The sequence below is a fragment of the Mastomys coucha genome, unplaced genomic scaffold (genome assembly GCF_008632895.1).
Source record: "Mastomys coucha isolate ucsf_1 unplaced genomic scaffold, UCSF_Mcou_1 pScaffold22, whole genome shotgun sequence".
In the NCBI taxonomy this organism is placed as follows: Eukaryota; Metazoa; Chordata; class Mammalia; order Rodentia; family Muridae; genus Mastomys; species Mastomys coucha.
Genome location: NW_022196905.1, coordinates 1,900,034 through 1,923,423, shown reverse-complemented (window position 1 = coordinate 1,923,423; position 23,390 = coordinate 1,900,034). Strand labels below are relative to the sequence as shown.

The following is a 23,390-nucleotide window of genomic DNA, read 5'->3' as shown; positions in this document are numbered from 1 at the left end:
TAGGAAGCCTGAATCATCAGGGATGTTGACTCATCAGCCTAAGGTGAGTGAAAAATAGTGAACCAATTTTGCCTTCCAAGGCATCTATTTCACCGTTCCTCCCCCCTTCTCCCTTTCTGGTGACTCATTCTCATTGCACTTTCAGAGTCCAGCAGAGGGCAAGGCCTAAAACATTCTGTGAGCCCAGAGCTCCAAATAATCTAGCACAGCTAGGAAGGGAGTGAACTTGAAAGTGTCAAATAATGTGTTTTTCTTTCTCCTTTTGAGGTGGTGGTAGTTATGCGTTGGGACCTTGTCTGGAAATAAGTCTTTTATTTAAAAAATCCGTAAGGCCTAATTCAGTTAGTACCTTTCTCCACTGTCTTTTTTTTTTTTTTTTTTCCTTTTCGGGGAGGAAACTTTCCACTCTTAGGTCCCTAGGAGAACGCCCTTCCGCAGGCATCTTGGAAAACTCTCCAAATCCCGGGGCTGCAGCCCGCCCACTTTCGCAGTACCATAGACTAAAATCCCGCTGTAGGCCAGGCCAAGTCCCCGCCCCATTCTCCATCTACACAAGGTGGGGGTGGATCCCAGCTCCAAACCCCGCCCCCCGAACGCGGCCAGCAAGAGAGAGGAAGTGCAGCAGGCCCCGCCTACGCCCTATTTCTGTTGGACAAACCCGTGGTCCATCTTCCCAATCCCGCAACCTATTGGCTGTCTGTCTCCCGCGCCAGCCAGCCCTCCCCGGCCGGGAAGGTGAGTCATGCCAAACTGGGCGGAGAGTCTGCTGGCCTCTCTCCGTGGCTCGTCTGGGCGGCGGCGGCTGCTGCAACTGGGGACAGGGCGGGTGGCGCATCTCGAGCGCGGAGACAGGAGGAGCAGTCTTTATTGTTCCGGTAGCCGTCGCCTCTGCAGGTCCCTCGGCTCGGTTCGGCCTGCCCGGCCCCTGCCAGTCCTGCCCAACCCCCACAACCGCCCGCGGCTCTGAGGAGAAGCGGCCCGCGGCGGCAGTAGCTGCAGCAACATCGCCGACCCTCCAGCCATGGAAGACCTAGACCAGTCGTCGCTGGTCTCCTCGTCCGCGGACAGCCCGCCCCGGCCCCCGCCCGCCTTCAAGTACCAGTTCGTGACGGAGCCCGAGGACGAGGAGGAGGAGGAGGAAGAAGAGGAAGAGGAGGAGGAGGAGGACGACGAGGACCTGGAGGAACTGGAGGTGCTGGAGAGGAAGCCCGCAGCCGGGCTGTCCGCCGCTCCGGTGCCGCCCGCCGCCGCCGCCGCGCCGCTGCTGGACTTCAGCAGCGACTCGGTGCCTCCCGCGCCTCGCGGGCCGCTGCCGGCCGCGCCCCCCGCCGCCCCCGAGAGGCAGCCGTCCTGGGAGCGCAGCCCCGCGGCATCCGCGCCATCCCTGCCGGCCGCTGCCGCAGTCTTGCCCTCCAAGCTCCCGGAGGACGACGAGCCTCCAGCGCGGCCTCCGCCTCCGCCGCCCGCCGGCGCGAGCCCCCTGGCAGAACCTGCCGCGCCCCCTTCCACGCCGGCCGCGCCCAAGCGCCGGGGCTCCGGCTCAGTGGGTGAGTGCTGCTGGAGCGTTACGCCCCTCCCTCTTTTGTGTCTTGGCCCGGGGGAGGTGGGGACGGGCAGGGCTGCTCCGGACCCTAGGGCTTTGTCTGCGAGTGGCAGGGCGATGGCGCCCCCGCAGGCGGGAGGCGGGCAGAAGGGTGGGGCGGCCGCGGATGCCCGGGTGCCTTCATTGTCTGTCTGGGTGTCGGGGAGCACGTGCACCCCAGCCTAGTCTCTGGTTCCCATTCCAGCACTCTTCTGAAGTTATCACCTATCAGCATCTAGGTGTATGTTGAAGAACTAGAATGATGGATTCCTTGGGCTGGGCTGGGCTGGGCTGGGCTGGACTGGACTGGGCTTGGAGGTGGGAATGGGAAGGCTGTGGCACCTATAATCCATTTATTTAAAGGATGGGCGTTTGTCGATCACACTACAGTTTTTTCTTTTTAGGGCCTGCCTTCCTTCCTTCCTGCCAGGCGTCTGGGGACCCCTTGCACTAATCTCTTGTTTCTTTCTCCCCTTACTGGTGGGGAACTGGCCGAGCTGCTATCGTCTATACAGTGACCCAACTGCGGTGAAGGGGGAGCGAGCGCCTCCAGTGGCGTGGTTCCAGAAGAATTGGGAAGGAGAGACTTTTGGTGAAGTTCTGCCACCGCCCAGCTCATTTGGGTTTAATGTGGCGATTCCTACACCAGCCAGAGAAACGAGATCTAGGCATTGTGTTCCAATGGGGTATAGTTATCCAGGGCCTCAGTTGTGCTGTAAAAGAATTGCCAAATTTAATGCGCATCTCTTAAATGCATCGCGATTGACTCGTTGAGAAAAGGCAAAATGGTTGACTTTAAAAAGGAGTAAAGCTATGGATTTCTGGTCAGGAATTAGTTGAACTTGTGATAGATTTATCCTGAGACATAATGAAATGTTTTAGGACAAATGTTTCATATATTAGAAGTTTTTATAAGTATATGATTTAGATTGACAAAATACATTGAATATTGTACATAGTTGCCCTTTTTATTTTGAAAAGAAAAAAAAATGAAGTTCGATAGAGAATGAGAATGCATCTTAAGTAGCTTATTGCTTTGGGACAAAGTGTATTGCTAGCAATAAGCTTTTTTTTCTTTTTGTAAATTAAGGTAAAAAAATTAAGTAGTATAACTGCCTGCTGGGAAATTTTCACAACATTCCAGATCTAGGAGGTTTTATTTTTTTAGAGAAATAATATCACCCTGAGCTTACACTATCTTTTTTTATTACAATTAACTCTTTCACAATGGGGATAATGAACCAATAGCAATGTTTCTGGGTAACAATTCATTATGGATACAAACTCAAAAGCACTATTCAAAAACAATTCCTACAGTAAAGAATTTAGAAGGTGAAGACCACCGTGGTCTTTCATTTTTCTTTTCCTTTTTTTTGAGGGAAACTAAAGTAGAAAAAGATAAAGTATTAAAAATGTAAACTGGAAACATAATGATTGGCCAAACTATACTTTTCATTTTTTGTACTTTCATAGAAACAAGATAATAGTTTTGTCCTTTGAATATTGAAGGGGACTCAGGCAGCATTAGCATTTTCTTGAAATCCTGACAAATTTTAGAAGATTTAGAAATATTAACAAAGTTTAGAAGACAAAAAAGGAATGTTGTTTACCCAGGGATTCTGTACTCATTGTATTTATTTGGAAGGTTTATTCCCTTTATTGAACACAACAACAGCGAGTTGTGGTCGTTGATGGTTAAATCATCACAGTCCATTAGATTTCTTAATGCACTTAAGTGTTTGTTTATTGGCTGATCCCTATTGATTACCTAGGACACTTTACAAAGTTCTGGGCTTCTAAGGTATGGCAGTGAGCGAGACTCATGCTTCCCTCATGAGAGTAATACACAAGATAAGCACACAAAAAAGTACTAAAAATGATGGTGTTATGAGGACGATAACAGCTTGAAGGGATGAGAATAACTGAAACATGTGGACCCTTTTTAAGGTTGCTTGATGATAGGAAAAGTGTTTGAGCTGCAGAGAAAAAAACCTAAAGGAATTCGTAAGGCAAAGACCCCAAGGCATGAGTGAGCTTGTTTATAAACCAAGATGAGTAAGGAAAATCTTTGCAGAGTGCAGAGGCAGGTTAAGGCCAGGTACTGAGGAGTCTCTTGGGTCATGGTAAAAAGTATGGCTTAAAAAATAGTTATTTTAGGAATTTGCTACTTGAATAATTACATTGTGATTTTGGAGCAAAAATGTAGTTTTGAAGGTTCAGAGGGGATTAGAATAAAGACAAAGGTGAAAGTACTCTGTACATGGTTAGAATAGACAACCTGGGAGAGGCTATAGATCCCTAGCAACTGTGTGTTTAACACTGCTGTTTACATTAGTTTTTTCCTTAACTCTGATATCCTTCAGTTAGTAAGTTACAGTTTTCCTGATTGTAGTCTCTCCATTGTAATGTACTGAGACCTGTACCTTTTACTTGATGACCATTTTTCTAGAAAGAATGGTTCATTTGTTCTAAGGATTGATTTGAGCCAAGTGCAAACATCAGTTAGGATGACTAAGCTGATCTTTAGATCCATGGGTAATGTGAAAGTGTGTGATAGATTAATTGGAATTCTGAAGGGTATTAAGTCAAAATAAAAGAATCTGGATCTTACTATCATACTTTAATTCATATTCTGCCACCTCAAGCTGCTTTTTTTCATCATGAAATCAAAATTGCTATTCAAAAAAAAAAATTAGTGTGTTTGTATGTGTGTGTATGTGTGTGTATGTGTGTGTATGTGTGTGCAGGTGCCAGGAACAAGAAGAGGGCATCTCTGTTGTTGAGTACAGATTTTTAGATGTTGGTATCCAGGTTGATAATGAGAATTTTTTTTTTTTTTTTTTTTGGTTTTTCGAGACAGGGTTTCTCTGTGTAGCCCTGGCTGTCCTGGAACTCACTCTGTAGACCAGGCTGGCCTGGAACTCAGAAATCTGCCTGCCTCTGTCTCCCAAGTGCTGGGATTAAAGGCATGTGCCACCACTGCCCGGCTGATAATGAGATTTTATAAGTTGGCTAGTGTGTTTTGTTTAGTTTCAAAAGAAAAAAAAGGTTTATCAAGCTTCTGGTTATGGTGGTTTCAAGGCATGGCATCCACCCTCCGCTTGGCTGTGGTAAAAGCCTTGTAGATAATGTCACAGTGGTGAGAGCCTGGACTAGAGGACCAGAATTAAACATGGTGAGACAGGGAGCGTGGGGTAAGGTAGGAATTAGTCTTGGTCTTTTATAACCATCATCTTGTGAGATCAGGTTCTAGTAGAAAGCCTTTGTTCTTCCTGGGATTACAGCCCAGATTATAACCACTTCCCAGTACACTGGTTTCTTTTTGTCCCTGGGTATTGAACTGATGGCCTCGTGCTCTATAGTGAAGCCACTACTGACTGAGTCACTTCTCCAACCTCCCCACTTTTAATATTGATGTAAGTTAATTTATTTTGTGACTTCAGATCTTTCTGCCTCAGCTTCTTGAGTATTTGGAATTACAGGTTTGGGCAGACAGGCCTACCTGTGATCCCCACTTCTTAAAGATTATATCATCTCTTGATGTAGCCACATGGGAGCCAAGCTCTCTATAGTATTTTCAAACAGTACTGAAGTAATGCCCAAAATACCTTTACCAGCTTTTCTAAGTTGTACTCTTGCAGATTGTACCTGTTAGAAGTGTCTTGATTATCTCTCTAGAGTTCTGTGGAATAGTATTTATATGTGTGTACCTTTTCCATTTTGTACCAAAGTGTCTGCAGAGGTCCTGGGGATATGGCTCAGTTGTAGAGCATTGCCTTAAGGATATTAAGTCAGGAGTTAGCATTGGAAAAAACACTGCTATCCACCTGCCCCAACTGATCAAACAAAACAAATAGATGCAGAGAATTCTACAGACATAGCACAGTAGTCCTCATCTCTGATTTCACTTCATGAATTTCATTACTTTCATGTTAAAAGAGGCTAAATGGAAAGAGTCCAAAAATAACTCATTAACTTTAAATTACGTGTTGATCTGATTAGTGTGGTAATTATCCCTTTGCCCAATGTATCCATTCTGTATATGCTATACCTCCCATTTTGTCTCTTTGTTAGGAGATAAACTAGTGGCTTCAAATGAGCTTATTTAAATGAGCATTAAAGTAATAAGATTGGCAAAGCTGTAAAATTACTTCCCTTGATTAAAACATGAAAATTTATCATAAGGCATATGTATATGGGAGAAAAATCAGTTTATTCAGAGTTTATTTACTGTCCTTTCAAGTATCTACTGTTATCTGGGCATATACTTCCTGGTTGATGGGGAATCTGTAACCTTTATTTCACTTAATAATGGCCCCAAAGTGCAAGAGTAGTTTATCTAAACTTCTATCATAGGTGTGTGGTGTAGGAAAAGAGTAGTCTATGGAGATGAATACTATTCCAATTTCAGGCATCCACTGGCAATAGTAAAAACGTATCTCATGAATGAGAGAACTGCTGTATTTACTCACTTCTGCTCTGGTAGTTATGTAGATTAGCCTTTTCTGTTACAAACAGTGTTGCTGTGAACACCTTTATGTAGTATTTTTCCTTGGAGATGAATGCTGAAGGTTCACTGTAGGTTTGTAGAATAAATCCAGTCAGGCAAAATTTCTAGTTCACAAGGAGCTTGTATTTACAACATTGGATACTGACAGAGTGCCCTATAGAGAGGTGGCACAGCTTATACTTCCAGCAACATTGTGTGTGTGTTTTTTTTTTTCACTGTGTGTTTTTTTTTAAATTTTATTTATTTATTATATGTAAGTACACTGTAGGTGTCTTCAGACACCTCCCCCCCCAAAAGAGGGCACCAGATCTCATTACAGATGGTTGTGAGCCACCATGTGGTTGCTGAGATTTGAACTCATGACCTTCGGAAGAGCAGTTGGTGCTCTTAACTGCTGAGCCATCTCTCCAGCCCCAACATTGTGTGTGTTAAAAGGACCAATTCTTTCTTAAGTCTTTATCAACACTACATTAGTAAACTGGTAAATAGTTTAGCAAGTAGTTATAATTTACATTTGTAAATATTTTTTATAGTCTTAGGTTGCTAAGATGTTTTTTTCTAATCACTGCTTTTGCTTATTTTGAGTTTTGATTTTATGGCTGCAGTATCACTTGAGCTTATATCATAGGCTAGCTTAAAATTATTTTTTACAAAATTATTTTATATGTATGGTTGTTTTGCCTGTGTGCTTGTCTGCGCACAACTTGCGTGCACAGAGGCCAGAAGAGAGCATGGGAGCCCTTGAAACTGGAGTTAACAGACAGTTGTAAGCTCCCATGTGGGTGCTGGGACTCAAACTCCAGTCCCTTGAAAGAGCAGCCAGTGCTCGTAACTGCTGAGCTATCTCTCCAGCCCAGGTGATTAGTTTTTTAGTATGTTTTTCTTGAATGGTTTTATTTGTATTCTGACTACAGAGTATACTTTTCTGTGCATTCATTTTTTAGTTAGATTTATCATTTTAAAAAATGATTTTTAGTCATAAAAGTCATTGAAAGTCTTTAGAAAGGTCTCTTTTTTACTGTTAGTACTTTTATGATTTTATTTTTAATCTTTGATTTGTTTGCTGCTTAGTTTTAGAGTGTAAGGTTTAATATAATTTTCATGATTTAACTTCATTTACTGCATACTCTGTCTGACCTACTGAAAATGGATATATCCTCTGTTCTGCTCTGTTGTCTATATACAAGTACAAAGTTGTTTTAATTACTAAAGGTTTTAAATAAAATACTTCTTGATAGAGTTTTTCCATCTGGATGTTTATGTATATATTATTTTTTTTACTGATTTTAAAAAATTTATTAACATGGATGCTTCTGTTAGAAATTAGTCAGGTTAGATTTATGAGTTAATCCTAGAAAATTGATATATTTTAGAACTGTTTTTTTGTTAGTATCCATTAATAAAAACAAAGTTTTTAATGTATAGATTTATAAAATCAGGTTTGATGTATGGCTTTAATTTATGTGTTTGTATGTGTGCACACATACTTTTGCACATGTGCATGCATGATGTGGATGTGAGAATGTGGGAAGTCAGCAGACAACTTTGTGGAGTTGGTTTTCTCTTCACCTGTATGTCAGGTAGCTATACTTAGACATTTCATCAGTCTGGTATTAAGGGTTTAAGTATGAACACTAGTAGTTTGCTCAATATGTAACATTTGAAGTACTGGATTATATAGTTGTTTAGCTATTTAGTTCCCACAGATCATAGATAGCTGGGTCCATAATTCCAGTTTAGGCTGTGCATGCATGTAGGTAAAATATTCATATACATAAAAATATGTTAAATATTTAAAAGATAATTTACATATTATAGAATGCATAGATCTTAAATATTTGTTTTAACAGATGTCCATGCATATTCTAGAAAGTTGCCCATTGTTTGGTTATATGTCTCTTACTGATTTTATAGTTCTACATTGGATACATTTTTGCCAAAGTGCATGTGATTCATTCTCCTACTTTGTAGTTTGCTTGTTAATTTTATTGATGACTTACTTTGATTTTACATTTTTATATTTTTTTAATTTATTTATTGAGACAAGGTCTCTCTCCTGGACCTGGCTGGCCTTGAACTCTCAGAGATCTGGCTGCCTCTGCCTCCCAAATACTGGGACTAAAAGGCCTGTGTCACTATGTCTGGACCACTTTTTAAGTCTTAATTTACCTTTTCTTTTTACAGGTAATGTTTATTTACTGTGTGCTAAAACATCTTTGTCTACTCCAAAATTGCTGTTTTCATCTCCATGTTTAATAGTATTAGTTGCTATGTTTGTATTAAGCTCTATTTTGAAGTAAATTTTGCCTATGGGATGTGGGGTGAGTTAGCTGGTAAGAAGACAAGATGTCTACCCAAAGCAGAAAAGACTTATAGCTACTGACAGTAGCTTCAGTATCAGCATTTTCTGCAGCTATGGTGGATTTTATTACAGGGGAGGACTTTTGAGCTGAGTGACAATATTTTTTTTTTTTAAGATTTTTATTTATTTTATGTATATGAGTACCCTGTAGCTGTACAGATGGTTGTGAGCCATCATGTGGTTGTTGGGAATTGAAACATCCACTTGCTCGGGCCCCACTCACCCCGACCCAAAGATTTATTTATCATTATATGTAAGTACACTGTAGCTGTCTTCAGACATACCAGAAGAGGGTGTCAGATCTCATTATGGATGGTTGTGAGCCACCAGGTGGTTGATGGGATTTGAACTCAGGACCTTCAGAGGAGTAGTCAGTGCTCTTAACTGCTGAGCCATCTCTCCAGCCTTGAAAATGAAATTTTTATACTGTAAAGTATGTATGATCTTTGTTGAGGAAGATACTGTTTTCTAAGTCCTGTTCACCATGGATAGCCTATGAAAAGATACAAACAAGGACAATCAGTGTCCAGGCTTTCTACTCCTAAAATGTGTAAAATCCCAAGAAGCCCATAGAGAACTATTTCCTGACTCTGAATTAATGAACATGTCTGTTGATACAGTATAGAGATTTTACATATGTCTTATTAGACTTGTGCCTAAGCATTTTATTGCTGTTACAAATGACACTTACTTTTCCAAGCCAGGTGTAATAGTGCATGCCTTTAATTCTAGCACTCAGGAGGCAGAGACAGGAAGATCTGAGTTCAAGGCCAGCCTCAGCTGTATATTAAGTTCCAGGAGAGCCAGGACTACATAGTGAGATATCTCAAGTGGTTTTGGTTTTCCCCATATTTGTTCCTATTATATGGAAGTACAGTTTGAGTTTTGTGTGTTATCTTTGTCTTACACTTTTATTTATTATTAGATATTTTCTTTATTTCATTTCAAATGTTCTCCCCTTTTCTGGTTTCCCCTCTGAAAAACCCCCTATTCCCACTCCCCTTCCCCTTGTCTTACACTCTTGATAAGTTCACTTTCTTTTTAGAAATGTATGCCCATTCTGGGTCCTAGTTATATATCTTGAGTATTTTTGTGTCAGATTTTCTAGTATTGTCTGACCTTCACAGTATTCATTTAACTGATAGACCTGGACTACTCCCTTTGCTTAGTTTTTTGCATGTGCAGTGTAGTTCCCCTTGTCTTATTAGGTATAATTTTTTTAAAATTCATTAATTATATTTTTGGTAGGTAAATCTTTAAAATGAATGTGTTAAAGAAAACAGTATTTTAGTTGTAGACATTGGTGAGATTATAGTAAAAAACAAATTACAGTAATCCATTAAAAACTAACATTTTTGTAAAGTAATGGACTTTACAAAGAATAAAAATAAAAAATAAATCTAGTAGACTTCCATTTGGAAACTGGTCCTTTTAAATATATTTAGAATTCAGAATAAACTGTACTGAAGTTATGTACACAGATTTTGATTCTGATAGAAAATGCAAAGTCATATGATGTTTTTCTTGTACAATCAATTCTGTCCATTTCACTGGGGGCAAAGGAAAACAAGTGCTGATTATAGGGATAGGTAAGTTAAAATTCTGTAGCTTTGTCATCATCTGGCTATGTGACTTCAAGGTTTCTTCGAGGTTTCATAGATGCAACATTCAGACTGGGAAGAATTAAGTTTGGCCAGCACAAGACAATTACTGGAAGAACTGGGATTCATTGGGACCATTTTACAGAGGACCTTATTTTAGCCAAGGTTTGATACGAAGTGAACAAATTGGAGCTTTTAAATGTTTCTGACCAAAAGAAGGAATAGCCTTTTCTTTCCTCTCCTCTCCCCTCCCCTCCTATCCCTTTCTTCATTTCTTCCTTTCTTTCTTAAATAATATTAGTGTGATGACAGTAGAATGGAAGGACTTTCCAGAAAAGTTGTAGTTTCCACTAGCATATTTTAAGATAACATTTTCATATAAATATAGTTGTCTTTATAATTAGATATACTATATGTTATCTGCTCACAGTAGCACAAATAAAGTTAATAATTTAAAATTTAAATTTTTAAATTTTTTTGAGACTAGAGCTTGCTCCTCTTCTTCTAAGTGCTGGCATTGCAGATATACACACCATTGGTTAGCTTCTGTTTCATTCAGTAAAGTTTGGCGTTCTGAATAGTTCTCAGAAAAGAAGCCATTTTCCCTTTTTTATAAGCTTAATTAGTGTATATGTAAACTTCCTCAGAAATGCAGAGTATTACATCTTTTTATTTAACATAGTCTCCCTAATTATAGTCATTCATTTGCAAAAGTGAGGATCTTTACAAAAAAATGACTAAGCTTGCATCAACAGCTGTTTTTCAAAACAAGCAATACTCTTAGGTATTTTTAGACTAAAATTTGTTTCCCCTTCTGCAGCAGTTTGAGATAGATGCTAAGATGTTGTTTTATGAATTAGGAGCTGAGGAGGAAAGTTAGAAAATCACCCCAGGGCCACACATGTGCATAGAAGACCTGAGATTTGAATTCATTTGTACCTGCTGCCCACCACTACTTGAAGGCCCAAAAGGCCTCCTCCTGGGAAGCACGTTTAAAATACAAAACTTATTTTGTGATTACTCCTGGATGAATTCTATGTTTAGATAATGAGGATCTTGTTTTTTTTTAAAATTAATGATTTGAAATACTAACTTAAATACCTTAGTTACTTGGCTAAATGCCAAGTTTTTCTATGGGAAAGATTCTGGTATTAGATAAAAATAAGATACATTTTAAGAGATTTTTGAAAAAAATTGGCACAATTTTAAATTAGTTCATTTTGTGTCTAGTCTTAACAATAGCTTTTGAATCAGTGATTTCTAATTATATTGTGTTAGTACCATTTTGTTACACTTTTTTTAATTGCATCATCTAATTGAATATGTTGGTTCTGCCTTTTGAGCCCAAATTTGTTTTTTCTTTTTCTTTTTCTTCTTTTTCTTCTCCTTTTTTGATTCTACAGCTGAGAGCAAGAGGACTTACTGTACACAAGACACACTTGGCCACAAGTGAGATCAGAACTAGTCCCGAATGCCAAAGGTCCAGGGCAGAGGCCAGCGGGACTGTTTTGGTTGTAAGAAAGGGAGTCAAGTTTCCCAGGTGATCTGGGCAAGATGACACTCCAGGTCCACTGAGACTTATTACCGACAGCAACATGCAGTCCAACAACTCTACCAGTGTCTTGGCCTTCAGCATCTGCTCCTGCAGGCTTCGTGGGTGCACAAGTTAGTTTACTTGGACCCCTGCCTCATCTTTCTTCTCTTGAGCTGCGCTTCAGCCTGAGCGTTCTCTTCTTCCACCACTTTGTTCTCACAGCACAAGAGTTTCAAGGAACATAGCGCTAAGGCCAAGAACTCTTCTTTTTTTTCTTTTTTAAATATCACTGTGATGGTTATCTTTGTTGGCTTGACACAACCTATAGTCACCTGGGAAGAGCGTCTTAGTGCAGAGCTGTCTATCTTATTGGTCTGTGGGTGTGTCTGTACAGGATTGTCTTAGTTAGTTGATGTGAAAGGACCTAATCCAGTGTAGGTTGTACCATTCCCTAGGTAGGGGTCTCTGAAATTTCTAAGAGCGGGGAAATGGAGCTGAGTCCAAGCAAGCATGCATATCATTTCTTTTTTGCTCTTGACTGGGTATAATGTGACTAGCTGTTGCTGCTGTAATTTCTCTACAATTATGGACTGGAATTGTAAGTTAAAATGAGTCCTTTCTCCCCCAAGTTGCTTTCAGTGAGGATATTTTATCATATCAGCAGAAATGAAACTAGGAGTGTCACATAACATTTAAAAAATGTGTATATATTTTACATCCCGTAGAAAATTTCCTAAGATATTGTTGGCTTTCTGGTTTGGGTGATATTCTTTTCCTACCTATTTCTTGTTTTAGGTTATAAGAGGTTATAGCTTTTACTGTTTTTAGTTGTTGTTATGCTTGTTGTTTTTGACCAGTGTCTAGCCAGGCTGTTGAACCTGGTCTTGAACATGTGAACTCAAGTGATTCTTCCTTTTCAAGTCTCATAAGTAGGTTGGGATTGTAGACATGCACTGCCATGCCTGGGTTATGGAGACCTTTTAAAACATATTTCAGGTTTTTTTCTCACCATCTATGTCATCTAAGAATGCTGTGACATTGTGCCTTGTGGGGATTTAGTCACAATTTATTTGGCATTATGAAATTAGCTATCCCCTGTTTATCAAGGGGACTTGGAAGACAAGTCCATTTTTTGTTAGTTATATACATCTCTTTTACTCTGTTTTAATCAGCCTTGTCTAGCTTGTATTTATTGGTAGAAATGTCTTTCCAAATTTATTGAGTCTTCTTTCCTGTTATGCCTTCAATTATTCCAAGTAGTCCTGTGCTGGAGGCTTTCCCTACTATAAAACAGAAGATTTTTTAGTTTTCTGAACCTTGTAACTACAGGTACAAAAGAGATCACATACAATGCTTATGATATATAAGTATATAGTGTATACTTGAGTTGACAGTACAGAATGTAAAATGGGTAGCTTAAACAACAGACATTTCTCATCAATGCTAGAGATTGAGAAGATTCAAGTTAGCTTGTCAGCACGGTCGATTTTATTGTGAGACAACCTCTTGGTAGCTTGCTTTCTGTGCATGCTCTCTGGTATCTCCTCTTGCGAGGGCAGTAATAACATTGGGTTAGAGCCTCATTTTCAGGACCTCATCTAACTCTGGTCACCTCTGCTAAGCTGTATATGGACATCTAATGCATCTAATCTAAAGATGCAACCTGGGAATGTGGCCAGGTCACAAACATTGCTGTATTTTATGTAGGAAAGACTGGAGCTTAATTATAGAAGTGCTTCCAGTTAGTTGTGAAACTAGTTTTTGTTGTTGTTGAATTGTTTTTAATTTTTAAAGGGGAACTATTACCACCATTATGACAATAGGGTGGTAAGCAAAGTAAATTGTAGGGTATAAAATACTTAAAACAAATGACAAGGTAACCAATCATAATAAGAGGAGAGTTGCTTTTATTTTTGAGTGGCATTAGAACAGTGGCACATGACTTATCTTCAGTACCGTACAGTGCTGCCATGTACTATAAGAGAAGAATGTAAAAGAAAATATTTAATTCTCAGAAAGTGATCTTTTAAATGGAATATATGCTGGGAACAAATGATTACATGAAATAGTTATTAATTTTATCATATTTAATCTTTTAAAGTTCTGATTGGAGTAGGACAAGACTTGGATGCAGTATATTAAATGATAATAGTGTGTGGAAAACTGCTTTGGTCAAAACTCAGTATAAACATGCTGTACTGCCTCTAAGACAATGACTAACATTTAGTCATACATGAGAATTAGTTACTATTTCCTACTTCCTTTCTGCCTTAGCCTTTTCTCTAAAAATGCGGTTAACTCATTGTGAACTTACCCTTGCTTAGTCTCTTGCCTTCACTCCTCCAGCCTGCTTGTATTTCTGCTGAGGTGGTATTCTGTTTGTTTTTCAGATGAGACCCTTTTTGCTCTTCCTGCTGCATCTGAGCCTGTGATACCCTCCTCTGCAGGCAAGTTCTTTCTGCCAGCCTTTGTCTCTGTGTATTCTAACTCACTCTAATGTTAACTCAACAGACTACTTTGCATTTACTAGAAATCAATGTTGGTTCAAGAATGTAGTTTTCACTGAAAAAAAAAAAAAACAGACTAAATTTACATTTTATATGTTACATCCAAGAGAGGCATGGTCAGGATTTGATTCATAATTGGAATTCATAAGGAATTCTTGGACCTTTGGTTTATACTTACATAATCATTCATTTTCTTCAAATAGTTTGCCTTTGTATAGCCACAGGCCTTTAGGTAATGGAATACCTGTCTCTTGGCCTTTGATTATCCAGTACCCTGTCTGGCCTGTGCAGCTGGGTACTCACTCATCAAATCTTACTTTCTCTTTAAACTATGTAGAAGTAGCTTTTTTTAATTAGTAACGTCGAGGTCTTCTCAGATTTTATTTATGTCTCTGCATAGTAGGTAACTGCTTCTGAAACTGTACATTATTTTTTCTTTTGATATTTTAAATTAATAACTATGTATAGGGTACAGTGTGATGATTCCATACATTATTCATTGTTGCATGGTCAGGTCTAGCTGATTAGCATATCCATTATCTTAGATGTTTTTAATTACTTTGTAGTGACATTATTTAGAGTCTCCACTTGGCTGTGTGGTAGACAACACTGTTACCTATGTTGTACAGTAGCCATGTACTCTTTAAAATTGACAATAGTTCATATTTTCAGTAATGATCCAAGTCTGTGTATATTTATTAACTAAGTGCTATTCATATCTCATTTAATAAGTGTTTACTAACACTTTTATTAACATGTCATAGAACTTGCATTAGCTCTGAGAACACTGGCATTCTCTAATTTTCCTTTCTGTCCATGGCCACAGAAAAAATTATGGATTTGAAGGAGCAGCCAGGTAACACTGTTTCGTCTGGTCAAGAGGATTTCCCATCTGTCCTGCTTGAAACTGCTGCCTCTCTTCCTTCTCTGTCTCCTCTCTCAACTGTTTCTTTTAAAGAACACAGATACCTTAGTAACTTATCAGCAATGTCATCCACAGAAGGAACTATTGAAGAAACTTTAAATGCATCCTCTAAAGAGTTGCCAGAGAGGGCAACAAATCCATTTGTCAATAGAGATTTAGCAAAGTTTTCAGAATTAGAATACTCAGAAATGGGATCATCTTTCAATGGCTCCCCAAAAGGAGAGTCAGCCATATTAGTAGAAAACACTAAGGAAGAAGTAATTGTGAGCAGTAAAGACCAAGAGGATTTAGTTTGTAGTGCAGCCCTTCATAATCCACAAGAGTCACCTGTGACCCTTACTAAAGTGGTTAAAGAAGACAGAGTTATGTCTCCAGAAAAGACAATGAACATTTTTAATGAAATGCAAATGTCAGTGGTGGCACCTGTGAGGGAAGAGTATGCAGACTTTAAGCCATTTGAACAAGCATGGGAAGTGAAAGATACTTACGAAGGAAGTAGGGATGTGCTGGCTGCTAGAGCTAATATGGAAAGTAAAGTGGACAAAAAATGCTTTGAAGATAGCCTGGAGCAAAAAAGTCATGGGAAGGATAGTGAAAGCAGAAATGAGGATGCTTCTTTCCCCAGTACCCCAGAACTTGGAAAGGATGGCTCCAGAGCATACATCACCTGTGCTTCCTTTACCTCAACAACCGAAAGCACCGAAGAAAACATTTTTCCTTTGTTAGAAGATCACACTTCAGAAAATAAAACAGATGAAAAAAAAATAGAAGAAAGGAAGGCCCAAATTATAACAGAGAAGACTAGCCCCAAAACGTCAAATCCTTTCCTTGTATCAGTACAGGATTCTGAGGCAGATTATGTCACAACAGATAATTTATCAAAGGTGACTGAGGCAATAGTGGCAAACATGCCTGAAGGTCTAACGCCAGATTTAGTTCAGGAAGCTTGTGAAAGTGAACTGAATGAAGCCACAGGTACAAAGATTGCTTATGAAACAAAAGTGGACTTGGTCCAGACATCAGAAGCTATACAAGAGTCACTTTACCCCACAGCACAGCTTTGCCCATCATTTGAGGAAACTGAAGCAACTCCATCACCAGTTTTGCCTGATATTGTTATGGAAGCACCGTTAAATTCTCTCCTCCCAAGCGCTGGTGCTTTTGTAGCGCAGCCCAATGTATCCCCACTAGAAGTACCGTCTCCAATTAGTTACGACAGTATAAAGCTTGAGCCTGAAAATCCCCCACCATATGAAGAAGCCATGAATGTAGCACTGAGAGCTTCAGGAACAAAGGAAGAAATTAAAGAGCCTGAAAGTTTTAATGCAGCTGTTCAGGAAACGGAAGCTCCTTATATATCCATTGCATGTGATTTAATTAAAGAAACAAAGCTCTCCACTGAGCCAAGTCCAGATTTCTCTAATTATTCAGAAATAGCAAAATTTGAGAAGTTGGTGCCTGATCACTCTGAGCTAGTGGAGGATTCCTCACCTGAATCTGAACCAGTTGACTTATTTAGTGATGATTCAATTCCTGAAGTCCCACAAACACAAGAGGAGGCTGTGATGCTCACAGAGGAGAGTCTCACTGAAGTGTCTGAGACAGTGACACAACACAAACATAAGGAGAGACATAGTGCTTCACCTCAGGAGATAGGAAAGCCATATTTAGAGTCTTTTCAGCCCAATTTACATATTGCAAAAGATGATGCATCTAATGAAATTCCAACATTGACCAAAAAGGAGACAATTTCTTTGCAAATGGAAGAGTTTAATGCTGCAATTTATTCAAATGATGATTTACTTTCTTCTAAGGAAGACAAAATAAAAGAAAGTGAAACATTTTCAGATTCATCTCCAATTGAGATAATAGATGAGTTTCCCACATTTGTCAGTGCTAAAGATAGTTCTCCTACATTAGTCAAGGAGCACACTGACCTAGAAGTATCCAAGAAAAGTGAAGTTGCTAATGTCCAGAGTGGGGCCAATTCATTGCCTTGCTCAGAATTGCCCTGTGACCTTTCTTTCAAGAATATATATCCTAAAGATGAAGTACATGTCTCAGATGAATTCTCCAAAAATAGGTCCAGTGCATCTGAGGTGTCCTTATTGCTTCCAAATGTTTCTGCTTTGGAACCTCAAACAGAAACGGGCAACATAGTCAAACCCAAAGTACTTATGAAAGAAGCAGAGAAAAAACTTCCTTCTGGTACAGAGAAAGAGGACAGATCCCTGACAGCTGTATTGTCAGCAGAGCTGAGTAAAACTTCAGGTAATAATCCATGCACTGTCTCACCAACTTCTTGGTTTATTATGGAGTACAGATAACATTTTATGACATAACATTTATAGCGTCTAATGTATCATGTTGATGAGAATCTTTTTTACTAGTTCAGTTTTAGTTCTGTGGGGCTGGAAAGATGGCTCAGTAGTTAAGAGCACTTGCTGTTCTTTTACCCTCTACAAGACTTAATTATGTTCGCTTCCCCAGCACCCATGTGGTTTCTCACAACATATCTCCAGTTCTAAGGGATCTGATGCCCTCTTTGACCTTTGTGGGCACCAGACACATTACACACACACACACACACACACACACACACACACACACACACAAAACACTCATACACAAAAAAATAATAAAAATCTAAACTAGAAAATGATTAAGAGGGGCTGGAGAAATGGCTCAGTGGTTCAGAGCACCGGCTGATCTTCCAGAGATCCTGAGTTCAGTTCCAGCAACCACATGGTGGCTCACAACCATCTGTAATGCCATCTAATTTCCTCTTCTGGTGTGTCTGAAGATAACGGCAGTGTACTCATATAAATAAAATAAATAATTCTTTAAAAAAAAAAGAAAATGATTAAGAAAAAAGATTTAGTTCTAACCAGGTAGTACAATATAGTCCCAATTGCAATCAGGAGCCCAAAGTAAGAGGATTATTGTGAATTTGTTGCAGAAACCAAGAATACAAAAGTTTTTTGCAATTTCTTCCCACCCCACTTCTATTCAACACTCATTTTTGCTGTAGGCTTTCCCATAGTTAACATTGCATCATAGAACTAGGAAGAAAATTAGTAAAGTTATCTTTCATGATGTATTCTTTTCTTCAGTGTTTTCTGATATTGTGACAAGCAAGTGATATTAAAACAATATTTTCATATATGTTTATTTTTATCTTAGATATGATTTCATGCCAAATTTGTAAAAGATGACCATTTCTGTACTTTGCTTTTAGTATTTATACATAATACATTATTTTTTCTAGTGAGTTATGAGGCTAGACTTACTAAGTATAGATTTATTTCAGGAAAGTAACTATTGGAACATGCTATAAATTTATGAAAAGCTCTGTTTATATATTTTTAAGTGTGGGAATGCTCTGTCTGCATGTATACCTACATGCTAGAAGAGGGTATCAGATCTCTTTATAGATGATCTTGAGCTACCATGTGGTTGCTGGGAATTGAATTTAAGTCCTCTAGAAGAGCCGCCAGTGGCTAGTGTTCTTAACCACAGAGCTATCTCACCTGCCCTCATTTATACTTTTTTGACTCAATGTTTGCTATGCTTGTTTTGAATGCTTTTTTTTTAAACTTGGCATTGTGTTAGCTTTGTTTTTTTCTAATAGCAATTATGTTGTGTTTGCTTACATATTAGAGACAGCATCAGATGAGTATAGAAATTAATTGTTACAAGAGGAGATTCTGAATATTCAGATAATGAATCAGGCATGGAGATTTCCTGTTTGGAGGGTATGGAGAGAAGTGCCAATATTCTGGGTTCCTGTCGTGTGTGAGTTAGCAACATGAGAAAGGTGGGGGCACATGAGAAAATAAAATGGGTTTGGGAGAAGATAAATTCAATTTGAATATGTTAGTATTGAGACAAATTATTAATACCAAATCTAAGAAACTTTGAAGCAACTTATCTGGCTATTATATGCATAATTTGTCATGAGCTTTGAGTTAAAAATTAAAGCCACAGATAGGAACAAGGGAAAATCAGAGTGCAAAGATAAATTGTCAACACGTTAAGAGTTAAGGATTAAAAAAGAAGGGAAGGGCTTGACTGATGTAAGTGCGTGGAACCAGGACCCATACAGACTCAATTTTGATAACAGTTTGGGAACAAGAAGAAAAAATGTTAGCCAGCAGAAGAATGGAATATGGAATTGAAGAGGGGATTCTCCTCCCCCTCACTTTAGTAGAGTCAGAACAGTTGATGGTAGGTGCTGATTAAATGTCCATAGATGCTGGGGTAAACTCCAGAGTTCAGGTTTTGTAGGCTTTGTAGAAGAAATAATCCTGCATGTAGTATGTAGAAAGAAATCTGTGGATGGATATTGATTGATACTGCTAGGGAGGGTTTTGTGTCTGAAACTGAGGGACTTGGTTGGTCTTAATGTTAAAGCAGTATATGAGGTATTTGCCGAGAATAAGATGAAACATTTGGCAAAGTAAGTATGAAATTTTTCCAACTACAGGAAGCAAGGGCTGTGTGTTAGGAGCTTACTTGGGGCCTTGTGACACCATGCTAGTCTGTCTAGTGACACCCTTTGCCCAGTGACTTTCAGTGTACTGAATAGTCTGGATATGGGATCAGAGAATGCAACAGGTTTTATTTGAGGTAGTTCTGTTTTGTTGCATGGGCCAGTGGAAGACAATGAGCCAAGAGAGTTGAGAATAACAGGAATAAAGTAGTTTGAAGTCATTGAAATGATGGGCTGGCATCCAGGTTGAAGTGAATAGGAAGTTGATAGAGAGTAGTGATCAAGTGAATTGTAGGTCCAGATTACATCTAAGAACCAAACCAAAAGTGTTAGGAAGAAAAATGTGACTCTAAGAATGTTGTGGGAAACATGGTAAGAGGTATGTGTTGGGTATTGAGTTTAGAATTTTACAGCAAAAGCAGTTCAGTGACCAAGGTTTGGCCATTAAGAAAGTTGCTGAGGCCAAGAGGTATCTGTATTGCATGTGTTAACATTGCTTAGAATAATGACAGGACTTCAGGTAGATATTATGGTAAGGAACAAGGGACTGGGGAGATGGTTCAGTGGATACATCACTTGATAAAAGCATATGGCCAGAGTTCAGATCCCCAGTACCCACATAAAAGCTTGCAGGCACAGCACACTGAAGGCAGAAAGTGGAGTCCCCTGGACAGGCTTGCTAACTAGATCAGCAAAGTCAGGATTGGGCAAAGAGATCCTGTCTCAGTAAACAGCCTGTGGTCTCTATATAATGTACTTAAATGAGCACAAATGCACCCCCCCAAAGGCATAAAAACAAACAAACAAACAAACAAAAGGACAAGAGTCTTTGGTAAAAGGCATTTGAGTAATTGATGGGGAGAATAGACAAGAGCAGCAAGAAAACATAGAGTGTGACGTAGCCAGGCTTCTAAAATGATAGTATAGATCTGGAAGCAGCATTAGATAGCAGAGAGTACTTGACACACCTTGTCTCCAGTTGCACAAAGTATGGGAGAGTAAGCAACCTTGATTGTAGAAGCACCACAGGGAGAGCAGTGTCAAAGAAGATTCAGGTTTTAATGAAAGGGAGGTGAAAGAAGGAAAACTTTGTAAAAAAAAAAAAAAAAATGAAGGATTAGAAGAGATGGCTCAAGATCAGTAAGTTTCAAGCAGCATGTTAATGTGCCTTAGGGGAAACTATAAACATGCCAGTGAAGCACAGCAGCATGCTAACACTGTGAGGTAAGACTAAGGAGAAGCAGGCATGTGAGCAGTATTTAAATACCTGTGAAATCACCTTCTACCTTCATGCTACCCCCCCAAAACTCAACTCTGATTTTCATATGTTCTTAGTTTGATTTTGGTAAATCTAGGATCTGTAGCCTCTAGTTTGGAATTAAAAGGATTAAAGAGCAGCAGCGCCTTTGAAGGCTAAATCAGACTGCTGAAGAATGGGTTGGTGCTGATTTTTAAAGAAGCAATATCTTCAAGAAAATCATTTATGACTCTTTAGCTCAACCTTTTCCTCCCTTGTATGTATGTGGAGATAGAGACAGTGTATGTGTGTGCCACTGAAATTGATGTTGGGAATCATCTGCAACCACTTTCTACCTTATATTGAAGCAGGTCTTACAGATGGCTAGCCAGTCTGTTCTAGGGACCCCATCTTTGCTTCCCATATGCTGGGATTACAGGTGGGTCACTGTGCCCTCCTGGCTCTTTGTGGTTCTAAGATGCAAACTGATTCTTGTGTTTGTGTGGAAGGTGCTTTATCTTCTGAGCCATATTTCTGGCCACATTTTTACGAACTCTAAATTGGATGATAAAATTGTTTTTAACTGAAAAAATTACAGATATTGTTAGGGTATGATGTGATAATTTGGTAAATATGCAGTGATCAAGGTAATTAGCATTCCCATGTCTTTTTTGGTTTTTTGAGACAGAGTTTCTCTGTGTAGCTCTGGCTGTCCTGGAACTTGCTCTGTAGATCAAGCTATTTTTGGATTTTTAGAAATCCACCTTCCTCAGACTCCTGAGTGCTGGATTGCACCACCACTGCCCAGCTTGTTCAGTAATTTTTAAACTTAGCATTAGCTGCTATGTCTATTCTCACTGGAAGAATAGAACATAACTTGCATGTAACAAATGTGTAAGCCTTTAATCGTAGTATTTGGAAGGCAGAGGCAGGCAAATTCTCTTGAGTTTGAGGCTAGACTGGATTATTGTGAGTTCCAGGACAGCCAAGGCTATACAGAAATAACCCTGTCTTGGAGAAAACAAACAAAACAAAACAAAACAAAACAAAATAACAAATGTGTATATTCCATAAAATTCACAGGACGTGTTTGTATAATTTGGATGACATGAATTCTAGTCTTTCTCACAATCTATCTAGATGATGACTTCCTTTTCTGTAAGAGGAATGGAGTTAGATTAGATTTTTCTGCTTGATATTTTTCTTAATTTCAATAAGCTTCTATTAAAAGCAGGTACTTATAATTGCTTTGGCATGGTTTGAAGTATTGTACTTTATTTCTTTTCTTGAGGGGGAGACAAAAACTGTTTTCATGTAACTTAACTGGCAGGTATACACACACACACACACACACACACACACACACACACGGTTTTGTTAGAGTAGCTTACAGGCTGTATACACACACACACACACACACACGGTTTTGTTAGAGTAGCTTACAGGCTGTGGTCCAAGTAGTCCAACAATGGCTATCTCTTGAAAGAAAGGCCAAGGATCTGACTTATAAGACTGAAAGTCCTAGCCATGTCAGTCTTTGACACAGTCTCAGGTAATTCCGTCAGAGGTCTTGAGTCTATGTTGGGACCTCACAGAAGTAGATTGTAATACCAGCAGAGGAGTGCCTTAGTAATTCGGATAGATGAACTTGCCAGGGAGACTGAGGATAAGGAGGCAAAAAGCAAAAGCTTCCTTCTTTCGTGTTCTTTTATGCAGGCTGGCCCAGATTTAGGGTGGATCTTCTTCCACCATCAAATAATCCAGGTTTAAGGTGGGTTTTCCCATCTCAAATGATCAAATCAAGAAAATCCTCCACAGGGTTTCTTCAGATTTATTTGTGTATGAGTGTTTGCCTGTATTGCCTGTATATATGCATCATGAGTTCCTGGTGCCAGGGAGGTCAGAGTGTATTGAATCTCCTGGAACTAGAGTTAAAGATGGTTGTGAGCTATCATGTTGATTCTGGAAACAACACTGTGATCCAAGTTTTAATCATTGAGCCATCTCTCCAGCCCCATTACTTCACGTTTACTCTTTAGTGTCTTAAAATTTTCATGGTAGAGGTTCTTAATTTTCTTTGTTAGTTTTATTCCAAGGGTTTTAAAATTTGAACAGGGTCTCTCAATGCAGTTCCTGGTGGGGAACCTGCCTAATGCAAACCAGATTGGCCTTGAGTTTAATTCATCCCACCTCTACATTCTGAGTGCAGGATTAAATGCTCATTGTTTCTTGTTCAGTGTGCCCTTTGATGCATGTAAACAGTCTACTGGTGTCTTTTTAATGCTAACTTTGAATCCTAACCATTTTGTAGAAGGTGTTTATCAGATTATGAGCCTTCTTGTGGAGTCTTGAGGGTCTCTGATGTATAGAATTGTAACATATGAAAATAGGATTTTTTTTCCTTGATTGACTACTTCCTTTCTTATTTATATTCCTTTTATTAACTTCCTGTGTATTACTACCAAACCTAGAATTTCATTTGGTCATTTGCTTTAGTTTTTATGAATTGCTTGTTCAACCTTTGTTCATTTTTCGGTTTTGGTATTTTTATGCACAGGGTTCTGTTTTTATGCAAAGCGTTCTGTTTCTCAAGATTTTTATGCTACTTGTCAGTGGACAGTTTGACTTTTCACAAAGGAA

The 23,390-nt window shown here is 39.1% G+C and overlaps 1 protein-coding gene across 2 annotated transcripts in view; it reads left to right on the top strand.

Moving 5' to 3' along the window:
• The first annotated feature begins 706 nt into the window (after positions 1 to 706).
• Positions 707 to 23,390, top strand: part of Rtn4 (reticulon 4) — a 61,060-nt gene continuing 38,376 nt past the window's right edge. The window contains exons 1-3 of one of the 2 annotated variants that reach the window (XM_031342359.1): positions 707 to 1,547; positions 13,980 to 14,036; positions 14,923 to 17,292. In XM_031342359.1, the coding sequence (XP_031198219.1) occupies positions 1,022 to 1,547; positions 13,980 to 14,036; positions 14,923 to 17,292 (2,953 nt within the window). In that variant the 5' untranslated portion in view covers positions 707 to 1,021. The remainder of the gene's footprint in view (positions 1,548 to 13,979; positions 14,037 to 14,922; positions 17,293 to 23,390) is intronic. The other variant, XM_031342360.1, reaches the window with a different exon arrangement.